The sequence below is a fragment of the Dipteris shenzhenensis genome, chromosome 32, assembly GCF_047967505.1.
Source record: "Dipteris shenzhenensis isolate YYH24624 ecotype China chromosome 32, Dip_SZ_1.0, whole genome shotgun sequence".
Taxonomy (NCBI): Eukaryota; Viridiplantae; Streptophyta; class Polypodiopsida; order Gleicheniales; family Dipteridaceae; genus Dipteris; species Dipteris shenzhenensis.
This window is the reverse complement of record NC_141627.1, coordinates 2,180,948-2,207,774: the sequence shown is the minus strand read 5'-3', so window position 1 is coordinate 2,207,774 and position 26,827 is coordinate 2,180,948. Positions and strand designations below refer to the sequence as shown.

General features: G+C 45.2%; 1 protein-coding gene across 1 annotated transcript in view; it reads left to right on the top strand.

The window, feature by feature from the left end:
- LOC147880170 (uncharacterized) overlaps positions 1-26,827 on the top strand; it is a 368,868-nt gene that overhangs the window by 309,301 nt on the left and 32,740 nt on the right. The window contains exons 19-22 of the mRNA XM_087370364.1: positions 50-121; positions 233-377; positions 2,576-2,597; positions 20,289-20,400. Of these exons, the coding sequence (XP_087226490.1) occupies positions 50-121; positions 233-377; positions 2,576-2,597; positions 20,289-20,400 (351 nt within the window). The remainder of the gene's footprint in view (positions 1-49; positions 122-232; positions 378-2,575; positions 2,598-20,288; positions 20,401-26,827) is intronic.

Genomic DNA, 26,827 nt, shown 5'->3' with positions numbered 1-26,827 from the left:
AAGATCCTTGGTATTACTACTTCATCACATAAAAGGTCTCCTCTACTAGGTGGGTGCAGCTGTTCGGCATGCTTCTATGGTCGCTCTTGGCACCTTCTTGAGAAGAGATCTTTGTAGCCAGGTCATTTGCAAGCTAATGATTTTCCTAGGAAGAATTATAGAATTTGTGTTCAGGTGAGACAGTTCTTTTAAATATGTTGCACTAACAAATCTTTTGAATGTGTATATGCAGGTGTTTCTTGAGAACCTACTGCACTCGGATCAAATATTGGCTATAATCTTATCTTGCCTTGAAGAGGATTACTATGTGGATACACGTCTTGTCACTTGCCATGTTGTGGAAAATGTATTGCGCATCACTGGAACTCTAATGAACGGTATGCTCAAATACAAAATTTTCATGCATTGTCTTAGAGATGGGGGACAACATAGACACATTAGATGGATATGGGGTCTTTTTCTGGCATAGGTGTTCCATTGCAAGTCATTGGCCTCTTTGAGATAGAGGAAGAGAAACCATGCTCTTCAGGTGCAGTCTGGGGATAGATTGGTGTGACCTTCCAATGAGGACGCTGTTTTGGGTGCAATGTGCACACCTTGAGCTGGTTAGAGTAGTGGTCCATGTTGAGGAACAACTTTATGCTATTGGGTGGTACATTGAGCCTTTTTAGGAGGGAATTCCCCTTGGTATTTGAGGATATGGATTTTGGGGTTGTTCCCATAAAAGTTATTCCATGGGATCGAGGTGTCTTGGAGTGGATTAAAGCAATTAATTATTGGGCCTATCTCTCTTGAATATATATCTCTCTCTTTTGATTCACTTACTCAATCCTTCTTGCAAATCCAACATGTGGTATCAAAGCCTTGGTTCACTCTCCTTGAGACCTCCTTGAGTGCCATGTCATCATCTTCTCCCTCACACTCTCTTCTTCTCCATTTTCTCCTCTTTTGAGCAGAATTTCCAAGCGCTTCTTCTCCCAATGTAGGCGACCATTCTCCAAACCCTTTTAGCCATATATTCCCCTCGTATAGACGCACTTCCACTCCAGAGGGTTTCTGGAAATTGTCCTTGTACAGCCTGTACTGATACTCGCTTCATCCCCCGCCATTTTTGTTGATACAACTTGCTGGAGCCACCATTTCAAAAACGGACTGAGGTGCACTTAGGTGACCCTATGGGCTACCTGTTGGTAAATTTTGAGGGAAAATGGTCAAGGGAATGAGGATAAACTAAAGAAAAACCAGTTGGGTTTTGAAGAAGACATGGTTTTGAAGGTGGAGAAGATGCTGCTGCCCCTGGAGGTGTGAAGCTTCATTTGGCCTAAGACTTGCACTGAGTCTTCTACTTCCAAATACCTTTAATTGCACAGAAAATGCCCTATGCTTGATGCTTTGTGGAGTGAGGCAGCAATCCTCCAAGGTTCCTCTGTTTTCTGCAAGCATTTCTAGACTATTTTTGAAGTTTGATGCTACACTAAATGCTAAGGTGATGCCTGAGGAGTTAAAGTACAGATAAGAGATTTAGAGATTACTTTTTAAGTTAAGTTGAATGCATTTTTTCACCTTTTATGTTGAGTATTGAGATTATGATACTTTGAAGTGGATTTCAAGTCATACTATCTTGTTGACTAGTTGACTAGTTGACTAGTGTGGGTTGACTATGACAAGAGCTTTCATAAAGGAAGAATATATCATGACTTGCATGATGATTTCCAATGGATATGATTGGAACAAAGATTTCAACTACAACCATTAAGATGCAAGGACCTCTTCATCCACGCATACCTATCGCTGTAATTCATCCTGTCTACCAAATTAATCACGTCCCCCAATTCCTCGAACATGTCAGGGAGAGCTCCCTCTTTCTCCATTGACAGGTTTCCTGTAGGTGCCAATTTGTCTAAGTGCACAAAACATGTGGGGGCCCTTGAGGTCTTTCTGTTCTATGCGAGGCATTCCTGCAAAGGAATGGTGAAGATTTGATTCAGATCCTCCTCTTCCCCACATACTGGTGAGCGTTTCCTGTGAAGAACGATAGTAGTTGGCTGTAATCTTCATTCTGTTTTTCCACAAGGGAAACATTTGAAAGCGGTGGGCCTGATGAAGCAACTATGTTAGCTGTGAACATATCATTTTGATGAAGGGGTGGGCAATCCATAGACTGGGGCAAACTCCCTCCCTCAAATACCTCCTCTGATGGTGAAGTGGTTGATGGAGGATCTCCTGGAGAGGGCTCCCACTCCGGTCTCTGCTCCTGCTCCTATCTTTGGCCTGTGGTGGTCGTGGTGGGGAGGCAGAAATGTGAAGTACTCCCTGAGATGACAGCCCCTAAGAAAGCCCGTGGGAGTCAGGGCCCAAGGTAAGATTCAGGTCCAACACATGGTCCAGCACATGGTCAGAGGTCGCCTGAACTGTGGTGATGACGGCATCGGTGAAAGTGGTGGCGAGGGAAGATGAAAGAGCTGTAGTCCTTCGCAAAAATACACTTTGCCAGGAAGTCACTGGTACAAGAGTTGTCGTCACTAGTACAACAGGGGGTGTACCTGGTGCAATCCGACCCATGGAAACTTTGGAGATCCCTGGAGAAGCCTGGCCAAGTGTGACTGATGGAGATTCAAGTCTGGGCACTGGCATTGATCAAGTGACTAATGGAGATACGAGACATGTCACTAATGGGGAACCTGTAACACCTGTAACAGAATATATTGAAGAAGCTCCGGGGCAGACTACATTAGGTTGCACTAGCCGAGGTGCCCGTCTCATGGAAAGAGGAGGGGAGGCAGTTCCTGGGGAAGTGACAGTAAAAGAGATGGAAAAGGGGGTGACAGGAGGGGAGAGGGATGATGAAGGGAGGCGACCTATGACAATGGAAGGAGGTTTGGCCTTCCACTAGTGAAGTAAGAAGGTGAGGTGGGGCCCACAAGTACATGTATATGTTCCCCGACGCTTGCGGACTGTGTTATGGAAAGCAGAGTAGAAGAGTGAGGCCAAATCGTAGGGAGTGACGGAGAGAATGGAGTCGAGGGCAGAATGGATCGCCTTGGTGATGAAGAAGTGGCCCGGAACAGAGTAGAAGTGCGTGAACAAATACCTCGCTAAAAGCGCCTCTCTATTGTTTCGCTCGAGAACCTTCTTACACTCATGTCTTCAGCGATGAGGTTTACAGGTAGACAAGAAGGACAAGAATGTGAGTGAGTCGGTGTGAGGTGGAGGGTGGCGGGTATTGCGCAAGAGAGGGGAGGGAGGGGGAGGGGGAGGGTGGCGGGTAGAGGGAGGGGTGTGAAGATAGTGGGAGAGAGGGAAGGAGTCTCACTTGTGGCTTTCTCACATACACAATGGGGGAATACACACACAGGTGGAGGCTGAAAACAAATTTCCTCTTCTTAGTTGTGAAAGCCAAAAGAACTCTTGTACAAAGAAATAGAAGAACCCTATATGTGGGTCTCAAACCAAACTCAACTAAGTAAGGTGGCATACTAACTGAGCCACGAACTAGAGTAGATAAGGATAGCTGTTATCCATCTATTATTCGTGGGCGGTGTACCAACCGCATCTGCAGCTAACAAGTCGGTGACATAAATGCACAACGGTCACCCTGGCATATCGCGAGTGGAGCTCGATATCTCAACACTCCCCCTTGAGCTCAATCCCAATTCTTGCACACCAAGCAGGTCTCTGAACTTGCGCAACTTCTCTGTGCCCAATGCCTTCGTGAATATGTCAGCTACCTGATCCTCTGTGCTGACATAAACTAGATCAATAAGACCTAGTAAAACCTTCTCCCGCACATAGTGATAATGCACCTCAATGTGCTTTGTTCTAGCATGATAGACTGGGTTATTTGCCAAGTGTATACTGCTCATGTTGTCACAATAAATGACAACTGGCCCATCTGTAGACTGATGCATATCATAAAGTAGCTTATGCAACCAAGCTACCTCACATGCAACCATTGCTGCACCCCTGTACTCAGCCTCTGTGCTCGACAAGGCAACTGTAGGTTGTTTCTTGCTGCTCCAGGTGACTGCAGCACTCCCAAAAGAGAACACATATCCACTGGTAGATCGTCTATCAGAAGTACTACCAGCCCAATCAACATCAGTGTATCCATGCAACTATATCTAAACCCCAGCCTCATAAAATAGTCCATACTGCAATGTGGACTTCACATACCTGAGTATGCGTCTAGCCGCATCCAAATGCGGTTTCCTTGGAGCCTGCATAAACTGACTTACCAATCCAATAGCATAGCTTAAATCTGGCCTGGTAATAGTCATATAAATTAGACTTCCTACTATGCGTCTGTACATAGTAGTGTCTTCCAGAAGCTCACCTACATCTGTGCTCAGCTTCACATTCTGCTCCAAAGGAACTGAAATAGGCTTACAGCCTGTCATCCCATATTTGGACAGCATGTCCAATCCATACTGCCTCTGCAAGAGCTGTATCCCACTTGGTGATCTAATCACCTCAATGCCCAAGAAATAACGCAGCTCTCCCAAATCCTTCATCTCAAACTTCTGCTTCAATAGCATTTTCACATGAAGGATATCTTCATCACTATCACCTGTGATGATCAAACCATCAACATAAATGACAAGCAGCATAATACCTTTCTCTGTTTTTCTCACATAGAGTGAGAAATCTGCCTTGGAAATCTGAAAGCCAATAGTGACAAGATATTGTCCTATCTTGTTAGACCATGCTCTAGGTGCTTGCTTCAAGCCATACAAGGCTTTCTTCAACTTGCAAACAAACTCAGGATGAATAGCATGAACATAACCTGGTGGCTGCTCCATAAAGACCTCTTCTTGCAAATCACCATGCAAGAAGGCATTCTTTACATCCATTTGATGTAAAGACCATCCCTTTGATGCAGCCATAGCAATGACTGCTCTTACAGTTGCCATCCTTGCAACCGGACTGAATGCTTCTTCATAATCAATGCCATATGTTTGTGCATACCCCTTGACAACTAATCTTGCCTTGTATCTATTCACAGAACCATCTGCATTGTGCTTGATCTTATAAACCCACTTACAGCCAATTGCATTCTTGTCTTTAGGCAAAGGCACCAATTCCCATGTAGCATTTGCTTCCAAGGCATCCATTTCTTCATCCATGGCTTTCTCCCATTTTTCATTTCCCATGGCTTGCTCAAAAGAAGTGGGTTTTGGTTCCTGTATCACTTTGACCATATAGGCATAGTGAATGGCTGTAAATCCATCATATTTTAGCCTATCCACAGGATACCTAGCTCTGGTAGACCTGCACAAAATAGGCTCACTTCCAGGTGCTCTCAAAACAACCCTGGTCTTCCTTACTTCAGTTGTAACAACAGAAGGAATACCCAACTTATCATCAATGCTCTGTTCTGAGCCACTGGATTCACCATCCACATAAGAGTGACCTGCATTCACATCAAACATGGGCTGATCTACCTTCTCTTTTCCTTTTCGTGATACCTACGTACCACTATCTGCATTGCTTTGAGGAGATTCTCCTGATCTCAAGCTGCCTGTCCATGGCGAAGTATGTGAACCACTGCTAGAGGACACTGCAGGTCCACTGATATTTTGTGATCGCTGCTGTGATTTCTATGCAGCATTACCATTTTGTGCATCTACATCAATCATCACATTTACTGGTTTATACCAGCTGCTCATCTTATAAAAAACAACATCTCTGCTCACTGTAAACTTATGAGTAGAAGGGTTATAGCATCTATACCCTTTCTGCTGCAGAGAATAACCAATAAAGATGCACTTCTCAGCTTTTCGATCCAACTTGGACCTCAACTTATCCGGCACATGAACATAGGCAATGCAAAAATTTTCAAATGAGAAATGTCTGGTTTCCTACCAGTATACATCTCCTCTGGCGTCATGCCATGTATTGCTGCAGTGGGAGTCTTGTTCATTATGTAAACTCCTGTAGCAACTGCTTCAGCCCAATAATAATCTGGTAGATCTTTTTCATTTAGCATGGCCCGAGATACCTCTCCAATATGCATGTTTTTCCTTTCTGCAAGTCCATTTTGCTGTGGGGTATGACTGCATGAATATTGCTGCTTTATGCCATGCTCCTGCAGGAACCTTGCAAACTCATTTGAGAGGTACTCTCCCCCTCCATCTGACCTTAGGCATTTTATTTGCAGGCCTGTTTCTTTTTCAACCATAGCTTTAAAAGCTTTGAAGTGCCCAAACACTTCACTTTTCTTTTTCATAAAATACACCCAAACTTTTCTGCTGGAGTCATCAATAAAAGTGACAAAATAGTGACAACCTACAATAGATGCAGCTTTAGTAGTCCACACATCAGAGTGGATTAATTCCAATGGCTTTCTACTCTCTTGAACATGCCTAGGAAATGGTTTCCTTGCCTGTTTTCCAAATTGACAGGCTTCACAAACCTTATGCATTTCTGCAACCTTGAATTTAGGCAATCCTGCAACAATATTTTGGGCTTGCATTGATTTAAGTCGTTGTATATTAACATGACCAATGCGTTTATGCCAGATATCAATATATCTGCAACTACACCGGCCCATGTGCAAACATTGCTGCACTCAATTCAGACATGTCCGCATCCAACGTAAACATCCTGCCCTTCTTCTTTCCTTTTGCTATCAAGCGACCGTTATTTTTCATATCCTCAACAAAGCATCCATGAGGATTAAATCTGACCTACAAGCCCTGCTCAACCATTTGACCAATAGAAACCAGGTTCTTGGTGATGTTCGGGACATGGAATACATTAGACAGGTATTTCTTTTTCCCCTCCTGCATAGACAAAGGAATTTTACCAATCTGCACAATAGGATGTGCAGTATCATCACCAGTCTCCACAAATCCTGGTTTTTCCATTCTCCTTGCATCCTGCATCCATTCTGCATGACCTGTCATGTGGTTTGATGCACCTGAGTCAACATACCACACATCATTTCGTTCTTCACACTTGTCACAGAATTGGTCATGTGCTGCACCATAAATAGATGCTCATTTCTGTCATCACCCTGTCTACTAGAAGATGCATAATTGCCTTGCTGCAATTTTCCATTCATAATGTCATTCAGCTTTTTGTAGCAGTCCTTAGCCATATGACCCATTTTACCACAGTAGTAGCATTCAACATTGTTGTTTGCATTTTGGCCTCTTTGCCATCCACCACGGCCTCTTTGGCTCCCCCTGCCTCTAGAGTTACCACGTCCTCCTCCAAAGAACTGGTTTTCTTGAGTTTGCTGCATATTCTGATTTCTACCACGGCCTCCAGATCGGCCTCCTCTACCTCTGCCTCTACCTCTTCCAGCATTTGAGTAGAAGACAGTTTCTTTTGAAGTTCCTCCTGAGGAAGATGCACCCCCATTTCTCTGCTCTTCAGAAATTAGAAGAGCAAACAACTCTTCAAAATCAGGAAATTTTTCACGGACGGCAATGGATGTCCGGAACTGTGCATAATCCTTTCCTAGACCATTCAAGGTCACATAAACTAGATCATCATCTTCCACTGGTGACCCAATGGAAGCAAGTGCATCTGCAATCTCCTTCACCTTCATGTGGTAGTCATTGATGCTCATATTTTCTCTCTGCACATTGTGCAACTCCTGTTTAAGCTGCATTTTCCTGGCTTGCGTATTTGTGCTATACATTTTTGCCAAAGTATCCCATGCCTCCTTTGGCGTACTTGCATCCTGAATATGCACAATCATAGAATCCGAAATACTGATAGACAGCCAATACATAACTTTTCTGGCTCTCTCATGCCATCCTTTAAATGCATGTATTTCCTGTTGATTGGGAACATTAGGAAGAACTGGTTCTTCTTCATTTCCTGTAATGAACTCCCAATAGCCTTTTCCCATAAGGAAATTCGTCATTCTAAATTTCCATGCTTGGAAGTTGTTCTTGTCAAGCTTTTCAGTGACAATCTATGAAAGAGAATTAGACGCCATTACAGAGCACTGCAAAATATTCTGTCACTGCAAAAAAACACAGATTTTGCCTCACACGGGAAGATCTGCAAAACTGACGAAAGTGGTATTTGACCACAGAGTCACTTCCTAGTGACGATTTTGCATCAACAGGCAACAAGCATGATTCTACAACTCCCAATATCTCTGCACACAGGCATACGATGCAATTTCTGCGGCAACTTTTCACCGACCAACAGAGCAGTGGTCGCACAGCAAAAACAGGGCCTTTTTTTGAGTGCATGCGAAGAACTTCCGCCTTCAAAACGGGCCCCGAAATGGCCTCGAATCAGAAAAATAAAGTCACAGTGCACTCTTGCACTTCTGGCTGTGCTACCTACAGAGATTTGCTCCCAAACTCGAAAAAGGAAAGCAACACTGGTCCTCTTATCAGGACACCGCGAACTTGGTTTGCTTTCTTGAGCTCCTTACCACGAACAAGGCTCTGATACCATGTGAAGATAGTGGGAGAGAGGGAAGGAGTCTCACTTGTGGCTTTCTCACATACACAATGGGGGAATACACACACAGGTGGAGGCTGAAAACAAATTTCCTCTTCTTAGTTGTGAAAGCCAAAAGAACTCTTGTACAAAGAAATAGAAGAACCCTATATGTGGGTCTCAAACCAAACTCAACTAAGTAAGGTGGCAGACTAACTGAGCCATGAACTAGAGTAGATAAGGATAGCTGTCATCCAGCTATTATTCGTGGGCGGTGTACCAACCGCATTTGCAGCTAACAAGTCGGTGACATAAATGCACAACGGTCACCCTGGCATATCGCGAGTGGAGCTCGATATCTCAACAAGGGGGAGGGGGAGGGTGGCTTTCTCACATACACAATGGGGGAATACACACAGGTGGAGGCTGAAAACAATTTTCCTCTTCTTAGTTGTGAAAGCCAAAAGAACTCTTGTACAAAGAAATAGAAGAACCCTATATGTGGGTCTCAAACCAAACTCAACTAAGTAAGGTGGCATACTAACTGAGCCACGAACTAGAGTAGATAAGGATAGCTGTCATCCAGCTATTATTAGTGGGCAGTGTACCAACCGCTTCTGCAGCTAACAAGTCGGTGACATAAATGCACAACGGTCACCCTGGCATATTGCGAGTGGAGCTCGATATCTCAACAAGGGGGAGGGGGAGGGTGGCGTTTAGAGGGAGGGGGAGGGGGAGGGTGGTAGGTAGAGGGAGAGGGAGGGCAGGAGAGGGGGGAGGGGGAGGGTGGCAGGTACACAGAAAGAAAGAAAGAAAGTGTATTATTGTCCGCTAAAGGCCAAAATGGGCCCATGGGACAGGGAGAGGGAGGGGGGGGGGGGGTTGCGCTAGGAGAGGGAGGAGGGGGGGTTACTCTGAGGAGAGGGAGGAGGGGGGGCTACACTGAGAAGAGGGAACTGCGTGGAGAGGGAGAGAGCTGGCTGCCAAGGAGGGGAGAGTTGATGAGGGTGGAAGGGAGCTTGGCCGTCAAGGAGGGGAGAGCTGGGAGGAGGATAGTTGGCCGCCAAAATAGCACTTTTGAGTGTGATGTGTAAGGGGGTGGAGAGAACCGATGGAGGGGAGAGAGAGCCAAAAATCAAATCCACTAAACTTAACCTTATCCACCAGAAATAGCATATCCGCCAGATTTAGCGTATTCGCCAAATTTAGCTAAGTGCTAGAAATAGGTTGGAAGTGCATCGCCATAATGATGGAAGATGGAAATAGTAGGTTTTTGTAAGAGAAAGAGATGAGTGTAACCAAGGGTGGAGAGAGAAAGTATTCGTAGGAGAGAGGTGGGGGAGTGACATAGGGTGGAGAGAGAAGAGAGAAGGTGTTTCTAAGAGGGAGGTAGAAGTGGTCGAGGGTGGAAAGGGAATGAGTTTGTAAGAGGGAGGTAGGGGTGGACAGAGGGTGGAAAGAGAAGGTGTTTGTAAGAGAGAGGTAGGGGTTGGACAGAGGGTAGAAAGAGAAGGGTTTTGTAAGAGAGGGGTAGGGGTTGGACAGAGGGTGGAAAGAGAAGGGTTTTGTAAGAGAGAGGTAGGGGGTTGGACAGAGGGTGGAAAGAGAAGGGTTTTGTAAGAGAGGTAGGGGGTTGGACAGAGGTGGAAAGAGAAGGGTTTTGTAAGAGAGAGGTGGGGGGTTGGACATAGGGTGGAAAGAGAAAGATTTTGTAAGAGAGAGGTAGAGGTGGACATAGGGTGGAAAGAGAAGGATTTTGTAAGAAAGAGGTGGGGGATTGGACATAGGGTGGAAAGAGAAGGATTTTGTAATAGAGAGGTAGAGGTGGACATAGGGTGGAAAGAGAAGGATTTTGTAAGAGAGAGGTGGGGGGTTGGACATAGGGTGGAAAGAGAAGGGTTTTGTAAGAGAGAGGTAGAGGTTGGACAGAGGGTGGAAAGAGAAGGGGTTTGTAAGAGAGAGGTGGGGGGTTGGACATAGGGTGGAAAGAGAATGATTTTGTAAGAGAGAGGTAGAGGTTGGATAGAGGGTGGAAAGAGAAGGGATTTGTAATATGCATGGATTAGAGGGGTGGCCTCCCTTTACAGATCAGCCCACAGCCAGGTTTTGATTGGAGGGGTAAGGGGTGACAGGTTTTAGATTTTTAGATCAGTTCATCAGGGATGCCCTTTAGCCCCCTTCCTCTCTCTCTTTGTGGGAGAAGCTATGAGTATCTTCCTTAGATCTCATGCTGAGCTTTATGGGTTGAGATTGCCCTTGAGACAAGAGCAGGAGCTTCTTGACTATGAGTTGGTTGATGACACTGCTATATTTATTGAGGCCTCTTCTCAATCACTTGATTCTTTCCGGACAGCCTTGGATATTTTTTACTCAGCTGCAGGGGCACACATTAATTGGAATAAATCCTTTGGCTTTTGGATCAGTGATGAGGCCGAGGAGTTGACATTGGCTTTTCTTGGATTCAGAGGGGTGTTCCTGTCAGATATTTGGGATGCCAGGTAGGATTGGGCATCTCTCCAGCACAGTAGTTTGCCCCAGTACTAGAGAGTATAAGGAAAAAGCTCTCTTTTTGGAGCTCAGCCAAACTCGAGCTTGCCTCCAGATTTGTGGTAGTGAGCCAGGTTCTCTTGGCCACTGCCTGGTCTGTGTGTTCTTGCTAGTGCCGGTCTAGGGATTGCATCACGCAGCTCATTAGACCAGTTAGGAGTTTTTTATGGAGTGGACTTGATGGCACGGCAGATGTTGCAACGAGGGTGGCCTGGGAGACCATTATTCTCCCTACTTGGGAAGGGTGCCTTAATATCATTGACTCGGACTTGTAGTGAAGGGCATTGCTTTGTAAGGTGGTGGTGAGGGGACTCATGCCTGGGCAGGAACCTTGGAAGGATTTCTTTTTTGGATGCATTCAAGCTTGCACACCTACCTTAGGAGATAATTGGGTGGACAGCCCTCGTTGGATTTTTACTTTTGCCTCTCTCAGGTCTCCTGCGTCTCCTCTCATGACTGCCATCCTCAAAGCTTGGGGGAGCTTCAGGAACACTCTTCGAAGGGTTCCGCCCTCTACCCTTGAAGAGACTGATAGGCAGCCAATCATTTGGAATGACAGTATACTTGATGAGCATAGCAGACCTTTGGGCACTTCCCATTATATGCAGTGGTCTAGATGGGAGAGAGGCCCCGCCTACACAGTAGGCACTTGGAAGGCTTTTATCAGGCTACCTGAGGATCAGAGGCTACAGTCCGTGAGTCACCTCAGAGGGTAAGCATGCAGGATTCAGCAAATAGATGCAGCCATCCCGGTTGATTGGACAGTTGAGATGCCTATTACTTCCACCACTTGGATGGGAGCTTTTTCAAGGACAGCAGTTCCTCTACAGGTGATCACTCTTCAAGGTCTCGGGGAAGATGCTCTGGCCTTTGACGTTGGGGATGGAGGTATACTCTCTAGATCCACAAATGATATTCTTCTAGAGGTTGCCTTTCAGCCTGTCAAGATTGCTCGTTTTGTGGATCATGGAGGGGGCTTGCAATGGTACTTAGACCCTGACCCTCTGCTCTTGGCCCTGGGATCCTGGAGGTTGTGGTTATATGGAGGTGCACCTATCAGGTGCTTACACTGGGACCCAGGAGAGTGGGAGTGGATAGATCATGGGCACCGAGAGAGGGGGATTCCCTTCTTTCATTTCACGGTTGGTAATGCCAGGAGATTTCAGCCGAGTAGTAGGGGTTGGATTCCCTCCAGAGCCCCCCATTGGGATAGCTTCTTCATCACCGCAGATTTGCGTAGGAATATCTGTTGGAGGCTCTAGAAATCCCTTAGAAATAGAAAGATCACTCTTTTCTTTTGGCTTTCTATTCATGGAGGGATTGCAGTGAACCTGTGGAGATCACGATTTGGGGCTGATCCCACTTGCCCTCGCTGTCATTCTGCAGAGGAGTCAGTGCGGCATTGCCTTTGGGACTGCAATCAAGCGAGAATTGTTTGGAAAGCAGTTGCTCAGATACACAACATTTTTCATATTTCCCCTTTCTTCATGACTTGGGGCTCGGTCGCATGGTTATCCCTTACTGGGCCCCAGGTGTTTTATGAGCATGAGCCTTCTTCTTGGGCACTCTCGATCTGCCGACAGGTGATAGAGCCCTGCTCTCTTCAAGATGTACCACATATTCCTTTCATAGCTTCACATGTTTCAGTGGACACCTCTTGGGAGATTTTGGCTAGCATTTTCTCTTGGCACATTTGGAGAGCTAGATGCACAGAGGTCTTGGATGACACGCAGATACACCCATCACAAGTGTTCACGGGTATTTGGAGTGACACGGTTCACACTTTGATAGCCATATGGGCTAGCATGTGACAAAATATGAAGAGGGGAGAGGAGAAGAGTGGAGATGAGGAGAGAGGGCACAGCTAGAGAGCACACCACAAATGACTAACTGTACACTAGATATATACAAACCCTTTTAGGGTTAGGGTTAGGGAATCTAACCCTTTCCTTTATAGCACTCTATAAGGTTAGTGCTATGCACATATGATCACGTGATGGTGCTATGCACACATGATCACATGATGTTGAGCGTGAACTCTCAACACCTTCCCTCAAGATCAACATCATGAAGTAGGCCTTCCCTCAAGATGATGATTCTAGGGAATCAAAGAAGGACTGAGCATTACATTCCATCACACCCCTTTAATGGGAATGTCCTTCCTCTGCGTCAAACCAAGAGCTAGTCGGTGTTTCTCGAATAGCTCTTTACCGAGTGGTTTGGTAAAGATGTTTGCAACATTCTCTTTGCTATCACAATGCTGCAGTGTGATGTCACCAAGTAACACTCTATAAGGTTAGTGCTATGCACATATGATCACGTGATGGTGCTATGCACACATGATCACATGATCTTGAGCGTGAACTCTCAACACCTTCCCTCAAGATCAACATCATGAAGTAGGCCTTCCCTCAAGATGATGATTCTGGGGAATCAAAGAAGGACTGAGCATTACATTCCATCACACCCCTTTAAAAGGATTGTCCTTCCTCTGCGTCAAACCAAGAGCTAGTCGGTGTTTCTCGAATAGCTCTTTACCGAGTGGTTTGGTAAAGATGTCTGCAACATTCTCTTTGCTATCACAATGCTACAGTGTGATGTCACCAAGTAACACTCTTTCTCTGATGAAGTGCTCTCTGACATCAATGTGCTTTGTCCGGGAGTGATATACTAGATTTTTTGCCAATGCTTGAGCCGATTGATTATCACAGTATATTGTTGTTGGCTTTGACTCATCAAAGTAATCTGTTTCTGACAATAGTCTTCTGAGCCATATAGCCTCACATGCACCTGTAGTGAGTGCCCTATATTCTGCTTCAGTCGAAGACAAAGAAACAGTTGGCTGTTTGTTTGACAACCATGATATAGCACCTTGACCAAGGAAAAATGCATATCCCTATGTCGATCTCCTGGTCTCATGATCTCTAGCATAGTCACTGTCACAGTATCCATGCAACCGTGGATGACTTCCTCTGTATTCTATCCCAAACTGTCTTGTACCTCTGATGTATCTCAAGACTCTTTTGGCTACATTCCAGTGAGATTGTTTTGGATTTGCCATAAACTGTGCTAGTGAGCTTACTGCATAACAAATATCTGGCCGTGTGATTGTCAGATATATAAGAGATCCAATGAGCTGCCTGTAGTATCTGTCATTGACTGTAGGCTTTTCTGAATCTTTAGTAAGTTTCAAACTCTGTTCCATGGAAGTGGCTGCAATCTTGCAATCTGCCATATGAAAGTTCTTCAGGAGACTGTCAACATACTTGAGCTGACTCATAAATGTGCTATCTGAATCTCTCCAGAACTAAATTCCAAGACAATAGTGCATAAGTCCAAGATCTTTCATGTCGAACTCTGCAGATAAGTCTTGTTTTAATTTTTTTTTTCATGAAAAAGACTTCTATTAAGTAAGAACAAAAACCCGCGAGAGCAAGCTCAAAGCGGAATACATCATGAAATCATGAGGATAATAAAAAACCCCTCAGAGTGAGGTGGAAAGAAACCAAGGCTGAGGCTGAAAGTGCCATCTCAACCCTGTAGTAGATTCAGAGAAGAAAGGAGAATCCTTCCATTCCCTGAAGAAAGAAGCCCTCCTAGCTGAGGCTGCACGGGAGTCCCCCTGCATACCCGTCCATACGGCCATCAGAGTGTGTACGATGTCTGTCCAGATACTAGCCAATGTGTGCGAGGGATGAACCTGAGTGCCCTCCATAGCCTCTGTGCATCTGGATCTCCAGATATGCCAGGCTGCTATACTCGCTATAATCTCCCAAGAAGTATCCACAGAGGCATGTACAGCTGTAAAAGGATGGTGTGGAACCACATCCAACGAGCAGAACTCAACCCGATGACGTCGAACCGAAATGGCCCGAGAGGAGTCAAGTCCCTCATAGAAAACCTGAGGTCCTGTAAGAGAAAGCCAAGCCACCGAGCCCCAAGTCATAAAGAGTGGGGAATGGGCAAAGTGACTGAAGATCCTGGCTATCCCCATCCAAATCAATCTCGCCTATCTGCAATCCCATAAGCAATGCTGAATAGACTCCGAAGCAGAAAGGCAACGAGGGCAAGTAGGGTCGGCTCCGAATCTGGACCTCCAAAGGTTCACTGCAATCCCTCCATGAATAGAAAGCCAAAAGAAGATAGTGATCTTTCTATTCCTGTGGGATTTCCAGAGCCTCCTCCAGAAGTACCTCTGCTGATCCGCAGTAATACCAAAAGTCTCCCAATGAGGAACTCTGGAGGGTCTCCAGCCTCTACTACTGAGCTGAAATCTCCTGGCATTACTGACCGTGTAACGAAAGAAGGGGATGGTCTTCTCTCGATGCCCCGCGTCAATCCACTCCCACTCTCCGGGGTCCCACTGTAAATACCTGATGGGAACTCCTCCATAGAGCCATAGTCTCCAAGACCCGGTGGAGAGTAACTGGGGGTCAGGGTCTAAGAACCACTCTGAATCTGATCCCTGCATCAAAAGGCCTACGACCCTGATAGGCTGAAAAGCAGACTCAAGCAATATATCATCTGTAGATCTGAGCAATCTGCCACCATCCTGGACACTGAAAACCAAAGCATCCTCCTGTGCATCTCGGAAGGCTAAGACCTGAAGTGGAACCCCGCCTCTCGAGAAAGTACCTGCCCAAGTGGAGGAAGTGAGAGGCATATCATCTGTGTCTATCCAAGCCTCTGGAAGGGCTGTCTCAATCTGCAAGATCCTCCCTGCACTCCCTCTGAGATGTCCTGTCAACCTTGACTTGGTTTCCTCTGGAAGCCTACGGAAGGCTTTCCAAGATCCCAAAGAAGAAGCAGGTCCCCTCTCCCGCCTGGCCCACTGCATGTAGAGTGAGGCACCCAGTGGTCTGCCACGATCATCTAAAATACTGTCGTTCCACATGATGGGCTGCCTATCAATCTCTTCCTGGGAGGAAGGAGGAATCCTCCGAAGAGAGCTTCTGAAACTAGCCCAAGCTTTCAGAATGGCAACCATGAGAGGGGATGAAGGTGATCTGAGGTGTGCTGAGGTGAAGATCCATCTAACACTGCTCATCCAGTCTCCTCCTGAGGAAGGTGTGCACCTCTGTATGCTGCTGATAAGAAAGTCCTTCCACGGTTCCTGTCCTGGCATAAGTCCTCGCACCACTATCTTGCAAAGTAAGGCTCTGCACTGTAAATCTGGATCAATAATATTGAGACCCCCATCCTGTGTAGGGAGGATAAGGGTCTCCCAAGCCACTCTGGCTAAGGCATCTGCTGTGCCATCAAGCCCACTCCAGAGAAAGTTCCTGATCGGTCTTCTGAGCTGAATGATGCAGTCCCTAGAACGGCACCAACATGAACAAATAAACCAGGCCGTGGCCTAGAGGACCTGGTTGACCACCACAACTCTAGAGGCAAGATCCAGCTTGGCTGAGCTCCAAAAGAGAAGCTTCCTTCTGATGCTCTCCAACATGGGAGCAAACTGCTGCGTGGTAGAAATACCCAAGCCGACCTGGCAGCCCAAATACCTGATAGGCACACCCCTCTGAACCCAAGTGAACCCTATGTCAAGTCCCCAAACTGGAGTGTCCTCATCACTGATCCAAAAGCCATTGGATTTATGCCAATTTATCTGCGCCCCTGCCGCCAAGCAAAATAAATCCAATGCTGTCCTGAAAGAAGTCAATGTCTGTGGAGAGGCATCCAAATAAATCGCTGTGTCATCAGCCAACTCACTGTCAAGCAGCTCCTCTTCTCTTCTGATAGGAAGTCTCAGCCCAAAGATGTCAGCTTGAGATCTAACATAGATGCTCATAGCTTCGGCCACGAATAAAAAAAGGAAAGGAGCAAGGGGGCATCCCTGACAGACTGATCTCGAAATCTGAAATCTCTCACCCCTTACCCCACCAATAAGTACCTGGCTATGGGCTGATCTGTACTTTCACTTGCATTGTATTGCGTAGCACTTAGATGATATTCGACGATGCCTCTTCTTTGTGGCACGTTGATTTTGTGCTATCTTGTATGCAGAGTTCTTGATGTCCCATGGGCCCATTTTGGCCTTTAGTGGACAATAATACACTTTCTTTCTTTCTTTCCCTATCTTGCTCCATTCCCCTTTCCCTTGCTGCTCTCCCTGCCTCTCCCTACCCCCCCGCTGCCCTTCCCTCCTTACCCCTTGCTCCCCCTACCCGCCTCTACCTCCTACCCCACTGCCCTCTCCCCTCCTCTCCCAACCCCCCCGCTGCTCTCTCCCCTCCTCTCCCTACCCCCCTGCTGCCCCTCCTTCCTCTCCCCCTTCTCCCTCTACCCCCCACCTCCCTTCCCCTCCCCTGCCCCTTCCTACTACCCCTACCTCTACATCACCACCACCTCCCTCCCTCCCCCTCCCCCCTCTTCAACCCCTGATGGAACAAGAGAGAGATTTTCTCTCTGTAGCAACAAGTTGTTGGATGGACAAATCATCCTTGTGTTCGTGTTGGCCCTTCCACCTTGATTGATGAATGGGTTCCCATTCAGCCAATCCTCGACCGCTTCCATCGGCCGCAAAAACAGTTACCTTTTCGAAAGACAAGCTTTAGCAGCTCAAGACAGACTCAAAGCAGGAGTATGCCACCTCACTCTTTGCTCACATCCATGGTTCCCACCCCTCCAAGCTACAGGCTAGGGATTGGATGCTTTCGGCTTTACTTGGAGACCTCGCACGGCAGCTCACCAATGTTCGTCTGCTCGGACGAGGGTTCTTCCAGGTGGTATTTGATTCTCCAGAGGTAGCAGGTTCAGTACTCAGGGCTAGTCCTTTGGCATTGAGCTCCAAGAGGATCTTTTTGACACCCTTCACTTTGGGTTTCGATCCAATAGAGGAAGATAGCAGGGTTAGCTCACTTTTCATCAGGTTCCCCAGCCTTCCTCAAGTCTACCATCCCATACACCTCGTATGTAGTTTCAGGAAGCTCCTGTGTCGTTGGGAGGTCAGCTTCTGACAAGTATAAGTCAAGTAGAGCAAGGTCTGCAACATCTTCTTCTCCCTGTATGCTGTGGGCTTGCCTTGCAAGTCTAAAGTTCCAGACTCTAGTGCAAATGTGGACGGTTCCTTCAAGTTGTCAAGTCTCTTGGCCCCTCCTAGGTTGGTCAGGATGCACAATTATTCAATAACCTTTCCAACAGTCATTTCCGGCACCACCCCGCCTTAGAGTGACATCAGTAAGTAGGTCATCCTCTTCTTCTGCAGATCCATGAATGTCTTCTCTAGTACCATCATGTGCTCAGCCAGTATATCATCTATGTGGTCATCATCTTTTTCCGCAGATTCATGAGTGTCTTCTTTAGTACCATCATTGTGCTCAGCCAGTTCATCATCTTCTTGTATAGCATCCTCTTCCTCTGTTGTGACCCCATGGTATTTTTCCTAGTATGAGGCATCCATGTTGTGTGTCTCCATTGCTGCTTCATGGCCTTGTCTTTGAGTCACCCCGCTGACCTCTCCACCATTTTGTCTGGTACTTGTGGTCATCACCCGCTGGTACATGTGGGGATTAATACAAAGACCAAAAGGCATCTGTTCATACATTAGGTCAGCCAAACCAAGTGCAGAGGCTTCCTGGCTCACCTCTTGCGCTTTCCGTGAAGTACCAAGATGGGCTTCAGGATCCTCTTCTGGGTACAATTGATGGCTAAGGATCCCAGGGCCCCCATCCAATCCAAGATGATAGATTCTTCCTCATCTGGTCCAGCATGTTTCAACAAGTACGTCAAACTCTCACCATCATCTTGTGCTGCTGTTGCATAGGTTTCATCTTGGAAGGGTGAGTCCTCCACATAGGCCAGATCTTCTTTTCGTATGGGCCAATCCCCAAGTGCCCATCGCTCCTCCTCCACCCCTTCTTCTTCTTCAAAATCCACTTCCCCAAGTTCCACAGGTCGGTGACGATCCCTTCCAATAACCATGTCTATTTCTAGGGATGTGGATCCAAAAAGGCATTCAAACTTCATCACTTGACCAATCTTGAATGGACCTTGCTGACCATAACCATGGTCTACCAAGAAGTAGAGGATAAGTCTGCTCACCCTCCATCATATCAAGTACGATAAAATTGGATAGGTATGTAACTCCCCTAATCTTCATGTGAACACCTTTGATAGCCCCCATAGGCTTCACCTTGAGTTGATCTGCCATGTGCACTTGAAAATGAACGTCAGTTGTCAATTTCAACCCAATTGTTGAAGCGTACCTCTCGGCAGGATATTCATTGCTGCCCCACCATCCAAGAAAACATCTTTCAGCTCCACCCCATCGATTTCCACCACGAGCTTGGGACTTTGTTCACACGTGAGGGCATCCGCCGCCGAGCTTCTGGCCGGGGGTCGAAGCTCATGCGAGGGAGAGGAGGTATCTCTGAATTCTCAATTAATGTCTCCTGTGGTGACTTTTCCATCACTTGTTTCCCCTTTTCTTGGGCCCCCTTGAGCTCACTCCCACCTCCTTCTCTTTGTTGGATGGGCTTCCTAGGGAGAAATTGGATGGGCTTGCTTGTGACTCCTTTTCACAAATATTTCCTAAAGTCGTCACCTCCGTCGTAAACCTCACTCTTCTGGACTCACGGGAGGAAAACTGAGGTGTGCTGCCTTCATCGGATTGAAGATCTTTGGTGACACTCCTAACCACCTCTTGGTACCTCAAAGGCATAGATTGCTCACTTGGAAATGAGGTACTTTTAGAGCTAGTGACAGGTCTTGATGGCTGTGAAGCCCTTCTAGTTCCTTCTGATTTAGTAACAGGAGAAGACAAGGGTGATGCACTCCTGTGCCCACTGTCCACCTTGGAGGAAGGAGGTGGGGATGCTCCTCTAGTTCAAGGAGTACGTTGGAGTGAAGGCTCCATTGACATCCCTTCAAGATCCCCACTACACATAGTTACACCGTCGAGACTACACATTCCTCTGCCCATTTGCTAGTTTTTTGCTTAAGAATAGTGCCATATAGCTTTGCCATTAGGCTGCTCACCATGATTGTTCAATAATTCTTTGCCATCTTGCTATCTCTCCCCTTATGGATTGGTACAATCCTACTAAGTTGCCAATCTAATGGGAATCCTTCTTCTAGTGCCATATTTATAAGCTTTTCTTCCCCATATCTTTCGTATAGCGTTTTGACAAATTGTATCATGTCTTTCCATTTTGCCTTCCTTTCTTGGGGTTTGCTTCCATGTAATTTCTGAAAAAAACATATTAGTATTTTGTTTCAGATAATAATGAATGTTTGAGTTTCTCTACTGGGCTTTAGATTGTAATAGTTTGATAGTTGTAATTTCATATATAAAGGTTTATTTTGGCAGATTCGCTAAGAGAGGAGGTCAGGAAAGCACTCCAAAAGAGACTAGATGATGGAAATGACAGTGTTCGGATAGGAATCTTACCAGCAATTGCAAACTTTTTCCACAGTATGCCTGAATCGTATGCTGATGCAAGTGTAAGTGAGGCTTCACTTGATTGCTATAATTTCATCATAATCTATTGCTATTTAAAGTATTGGCATTTTGTTTCTCTGGGGCAAGAAAAAGTTTTTGTATTATGTCTTAAAAGAGATAAGCTGCCTGAAGTCCCAATTACATCTGGTTTAACCAGTACATGATAAAAAATAACAAGGAAATGATATAGACTAAGTGTCTATTTATTTAGCTTTGAAATCATTAATCAATGCCTTGCCATCTCAATAAACAACCCTCTTGCCTTATTTTTTGGTTGTCTCCACCCTTGCTAGGTTTAGGGCTTTGTGTTAGGAAATGGAGTCAAGATGAGTAAGTTTGGTGTGTTGTAGTGTGAGTTCTAGTCTAGTGTATCCTATGAATGCCACATGTCACATTAAGAGTTATCCCATATGCATTGGTGTTCATATGTGTGTGTGTGCTCTATATAAGAGCTATACTTGTCTAGTGTCAAACAATCAAGTATCCAGTCTACAAGTTCTTCGGTCTACATGTGAGTACTTTCATTTTGTTCATTGCTCTTGCTATTTCATTTCCATTTCATTATGTCTTTCTTTGAGTATTATTATCTCCCTCCCTAGCCTACCTCTCTCTCTCTCCATGCACCTTCATGTGGTATCTGAAAGATCATAGTGGCAGGGAGAGAAGCAAGCTAACACTAGGAATGGAAAGGAAAGATAACAAGCATAATGGAAATGAAATGGAAACAAAATGAAAGCAATGGACAAGTACTCACATGATACTAAAAGAGCTTGATGTTGACTGATGTGTAAAGACTCAAGGCAAGTACAACACTATATAGTGTGCCATTAGACTCTAGAAAGTCACAATGTCTATGGGATATCTCCCAATATGACACGTGGCATGCCTGGGACTCACTAGACTATAAAACCACACCTAGACCACCTAGAACACTCATTTTAGACTCACTTTGGCTTCATATTCCAACACCCCCCCATGAAGGTAAGGTGAGAGACTACTGGAATGGAACCAAGAACAGAACATGACAATGATGGTCATCAAAGTGTGCACCCTATGTAACTCAGAGGCTAAAGTTTGAGCATGTTCAATTGATCCAAGCACTCTCATGGCTTGAGACTCAACATGCTCAGAGGCTCATGTTATAGCATGGCTACATGACCAGATCATAGGTCTAGGAGTACACCACCATCCTGGAACTCGTCCAGGCCTGCTAACGAGACCTATCAAAGCCAATACGTATGGCTCCCACAGTACATCCCTCCTTGGCTTCACAACAAGACATGTTAGGAAGCCACACATGAAAATAGGAAAACCAATATATCTTTTTAGGAGGACTATCCAAGGCAGAGGACCTTTAGACTCAATGAAAACCAAACACTCAATACATATCATTTTAGGGGGACTACCCAGGGCAGAGAATCCCAAAATACATCAAGCTGTAGGAATAATAAAAATAGAAGTCCAGATCATCAGGTACATAAAACTCTGAATAGAGAGAGAGATCTCTGATGTTGGCAGTAAGAGCATGAGTCGGTGTCGACTTCTTCGTCTTCACTTGTTACAGCCCCAACTAAGTTGACATGATCCTTGTGTTGTTGGTTGGCAAGCTTCTAGAAGCAGCGATGACCAAGCTTCCCACAGTGATTGCATTGAAAGGCTTGAATTTGCCTTTGCCTTTGCCCTTGGAGTACAGTATAGTGGAGTCCGAAGTGTCTGCATATAGTCTATCATGATCAATAAGCATAGCAACCATCTCATGATAACCCATTTGTGTCACACGCAATGCTGGTATGATCTCCCAGTACTTAGAATTTTCCTCAATGCTCGAGAGGAGCACATCAACTAGATCATCTTCCCCTACAGGGGCCTTCAGACTAGCAAGCTGAGTGAAAAGGGATTCCATATGGTTCAAGTGAGCAAGAAGGGAGTCTTCATGCTTCATTTGCAGCTTGAAGAATTCCTGTCTGAGGAATACCTTTGAATTGATGATTTTGTTGCCAAACAATTCTTCAAACTTAGCCCATAAGTCGTGAGTAGTGGAGTCAAAATCAAAATGATGAATAACGTCATCATCCAACCCCAAACCAATGAGAGAAAGAGCTTTGTCATTTAGATTCTCCCAGTGTGCAATTCATCTGATTGTGGCTTTTTCTCCTTGCCACGCACAACATTCCACACTCTATCTTTCGTAAGTACAAGGCGCATCTTTGTTTGCCATGTAGGGAAGTTATTACCATTAAACTTCTCGAAGGAAATGGTAGTTGATTTGGAAGACTCCATGGCTGGAAAAGAGTAGAAATGCAAGTGTAACTATGGAAAGATCACCTCTCTTCTCCTTCCTTGAGCTACATCTTTCTGTGACCTACGGATGATGTGACGCTTCTATCCGGATCTAGAAGCAGAATCACGGCTTTGTATCTTCAGCAAAGTTGTAGAGGACCTTGAGTACTACAAGTTTTGTATTTTCATCAGTGCAATCCGAGTTTTTTGTGAAAAGTTATAGCCCTTGCAAGAAGTGACGAAATTTGTTTCTGCGCGCGGATTTTGTTTTGGAGCTCAATGATTTGACAGTCCAAGCATGATGCAGCCAGCTCAACGTGGAGCTTTCCATCCTCTTCATCATTGACCTCTGCTCCAACCCACCATTTGCTCCTTCTACCCGACATTCTCTTGGAGTTGTTGCCTGCAAGTTGGTGCCTGTATTCTGTCCATCATTCTCTTGGAGCTGCTGTCCTTCTACTTTTGTCTGCCATGAAGAAGTTCCAGACTTGCTTCAGCTCATGAAGAACCGAAATAGAGGTGGCAGATCATGGCGTGGAGAAGAGAGCTTAAGGAAGGAGAGAAGAGGGTAGCCTTCCAAGGAGGAGGAGGCAGAGTAGCTTCATTGGCCTCCCTCGCCTCAACCTCTTGGAAGGGAAAGGGAAAGAGAGAGCAGGGCTAGGAACATGGCTCTGATACCACATGAAAGATCATAGTGGTGGGGAGAGAAGCAAGCTAAGTCTAGGAATGGAAAGAAAAGATAACAAGCATAATGGAAATGAAATGGAAAAAAAATGAAAGCAATGGACAAGTACTCACATGATACCAAAAGAGCTTGATGTTGATCGATGTGTAACGACTAGAGACAAGTACAACACTATATAGTGTGCCACTAGACTATAAAGTCACAATGTCTATGGGATACCTCCCAATATGACACGTGGCATGTCTAGGACTCACTAGACCATAAAACCACACCTACACCACCTAGAACACTCATTTTAGACTCACTTTGGCTTCATATTCCAACATTATCAGAGCCTCCTTTCCTACCTTTCCCTTCTCCATGCTCAATCTAGAGGATGAGGGAAGCCCCGCCTCCATGATTGATCTCCCTTCCACTCCTTTCTCCCTATCTTGTTCTCTTCTCTTACCTTAGCCTCACATTCAGAAGCTATGGAGCTTGGTTTTCTACCCACAAAGGAGCACTTGGTCACCATTCTTGTGGGCATTAGTGGACGTCTTTGTAGAGAAAAAAGACAGCTCGTTTTTTGCTAAAAGCCAGCCCACTTTTGCTAAAAAACAGCTCGCTTTTTATGTTTTGGGGGCGTTTGTGTGAAGGAAATAATTGCTTACTATTGTGGAGATGTTTTTACTATTGGTTGCCCTAATAACGATCGCATTTGGAGCCCGTTTTTGAAGAAATGATGTACTTGAAGAGAGGTGCTGCTACATCAACCCTTGGCGTCATTATGCGAGCCATTGGCGTCATTATGTGTGCCATTGCTACTCATTGCCTCTTCTTCTCCATGTGAGCTGAGCTATCTTGATTTTGCCCACACATTGCTGCTCCATCTCCCGAATGATGACATCTCTTTCCTCCGCCTCTTCTACCTTCAGTTCTACCCTTCAGTTTCATCTCTTCTCCTGCTCCTAAAGTGCTGAAGACTGAAGTTGCCATTTCCTGAGGTGCACAATGAGTTCTCTCTCTTCAAACTCATTGCTCATGGAGAAGTTCAAGGGGGAAGGATTCCCTACTTGGCAAACTAAGGTTTAGTTGCTTCTCATGAAAGAAGATGTATGGGATGCTATTGAGGATGACGCTCCTACAATGGATCCTCAACAACTCAAGACATAGAAGCAACACAACTCAAAAGCTATTGCTATGTCTTGATGATCCTTTGATTCATCACACCGACTTCAATCAATGGCTAAGGCGATATGGGCATGTCTCTAGGATCATTTTGGTAACAAATTCATAAACTCCAAGGTTTTCTTGAGTTGTAATTTTATAAATTGAAAATGGATGATAGTGATATCTTGAGTGCACATTTAGAAAAAATGCAATCTCTTGTGCAACGACTTTCCAACCTGAAGTGTTCCCTGGATGACGAGGACAAAATGGTTGCTCTCATGAAGAGTATGGAAGGAGTCACTCGTTTTGAGCATACTCTTGAAATACTTAGGCCTGTCCCACGACCACCTTTGATGATATGGTGACGCTTCTTCTCGAAAAAGATCGCTAGAACAAAGAATCTCCGATCTCTTCTTTAAATACTACAGAGGCTCTTGCCTCCACCAGCAGCAGCAGATGGAAACCCAGGCCTATGCACATGGAAAGACAAAGCCATTCAAGCCTCTCAAGTTCACCTTTTGTAACAAGCTTGGTCATCGGGAGGACAGATGCTACTAGAAGCTTGTCAAACAACAAACTAAGGACCATACCACTTGGGTTGCAGCCGCCACGAGTGATGATGGAGATGACCACCCTCCGACACAAGTTCATGCTCTTACTGCTAAAATCTGACATCTCTCTTTACCTCCAGAGGACGATGGAGATGATGATCCATATATTTTCTAAGCATGTTCTATTCGGTACTCTACCTTGGGATGTCTCCAAAAACGAATGCAATAAATCATGTGTGTTGAGTCAATAAAGGTACTCTGCCTTGGATAGTCCTACTAAAATGATATATTTATTTGTTTATTTTCTTGTGTGTGGCTCCATGTCCCTCATTAGTCCCTGGAGCCAAGAGAGGGATGTACTTTGGGAGCCATATATTGGATTTGATAAGTCTATTTATCAAGCATGGCATGTGAGTTCTAGGATGTTGGTGCATTGGTCTTCTAGACCTCTGAGTTGGTCATGCATACATGCATGATGAACCTGTGAGCCATGCTAGGTGAGCCTCTGATTCTATACCAAGCTCACTAGCCTCTGAGCCATGCTCACTTGCCTTTGAGTTAGCATGGGAGCCATGTCTCCGTCATTGCACAGTTTGATGATGACCGTCATTGTCATGTTCTTGGTTCCATTCCAATAAACACTCACCTTTCCTCCATGGGGGGTTGTTAGGAAATGGAGTCAAGATGAGTTAGCTTGGTGTGTTTTAGTGTGAGTTCTAGCCTAGTGTGTCCTATGGGTGCCACGTGTCACATTGGGAGTTATCCCATATCATTGGTGTTCATATGTGTGTGTGTGCTCTATATAAAAGCTGTACTTGTCCAGTGTCAAATAAATCAAGTATCAAGCCTACAAGCTCTTTGGTCTACATGTGAGTACTTTCATTTTGTTCATTGCTCTTGCTATTTCATTTCCATTTTATTATGTCTCTCTTTGAGTATTATTATTTCTCTCCCTACCCTACCCTCTCTCTCTCTTCCTTTCCACCATGCACCTTCACTTTGTTCTTTAGCTGAGTTTCTATGAGTTCCTCCACAATCCACACTTAAAGACCTTTCAACTTGTCGAACTATCTAAGAACTTGTGTTCTCTTAGATCTTGTCTTGAAATAAGAATCCCTTGTACTCTCCCTTTTTCTTTTCATTGAAAGGACTTCTAGTAAGTAAGAAAGGAGCCCCAAGAGCAAAGATGATGGTAGAAATACACCATGCAATTCTTGAGAAACAAAACACCGCAAGTGGGCAAAAAAAGTGCTCCTCAAAGAGAGATAGAAGAGCACCGAGGTTGAGGCTAAAAGTGCCACCTCAACCCTAAGGTGGACCCTGAAAAAAAAAAGAGAGCCAGTCACTCCCTGAGTAAAACCATCCTCTTGGTGGCATAAGTCACCCGAGAAGACCCCTCGGTGCTATGTTCCACTCAAAGGAACTCCTTCTCTCCACTGGCTGATTTGAGAGAGAGAGAGTTTATGCCATCTATTTTTGGGATGCAGTTCTTTGTTTTCTTATTAACAAGGTGTCATCTTCCATAGGAGTGGTGAAGCAACAATAATGGAGAAGGATTGTGAACACAAGAGACCAATAGGTGAACATAAGTAAACTCCAACTGAAATGTTCAACCAAATGAAGTACACCCTTCAATTCATCACAGCTTATAGTCCACTGGAACAATTTGCCATTATTCCATTGATTTCCATCCATATAGGAAATCCATATCTTTCACTGTGACCAATTCCTCTCTGTTCATTCTACCCACTATCAAAGTACTTG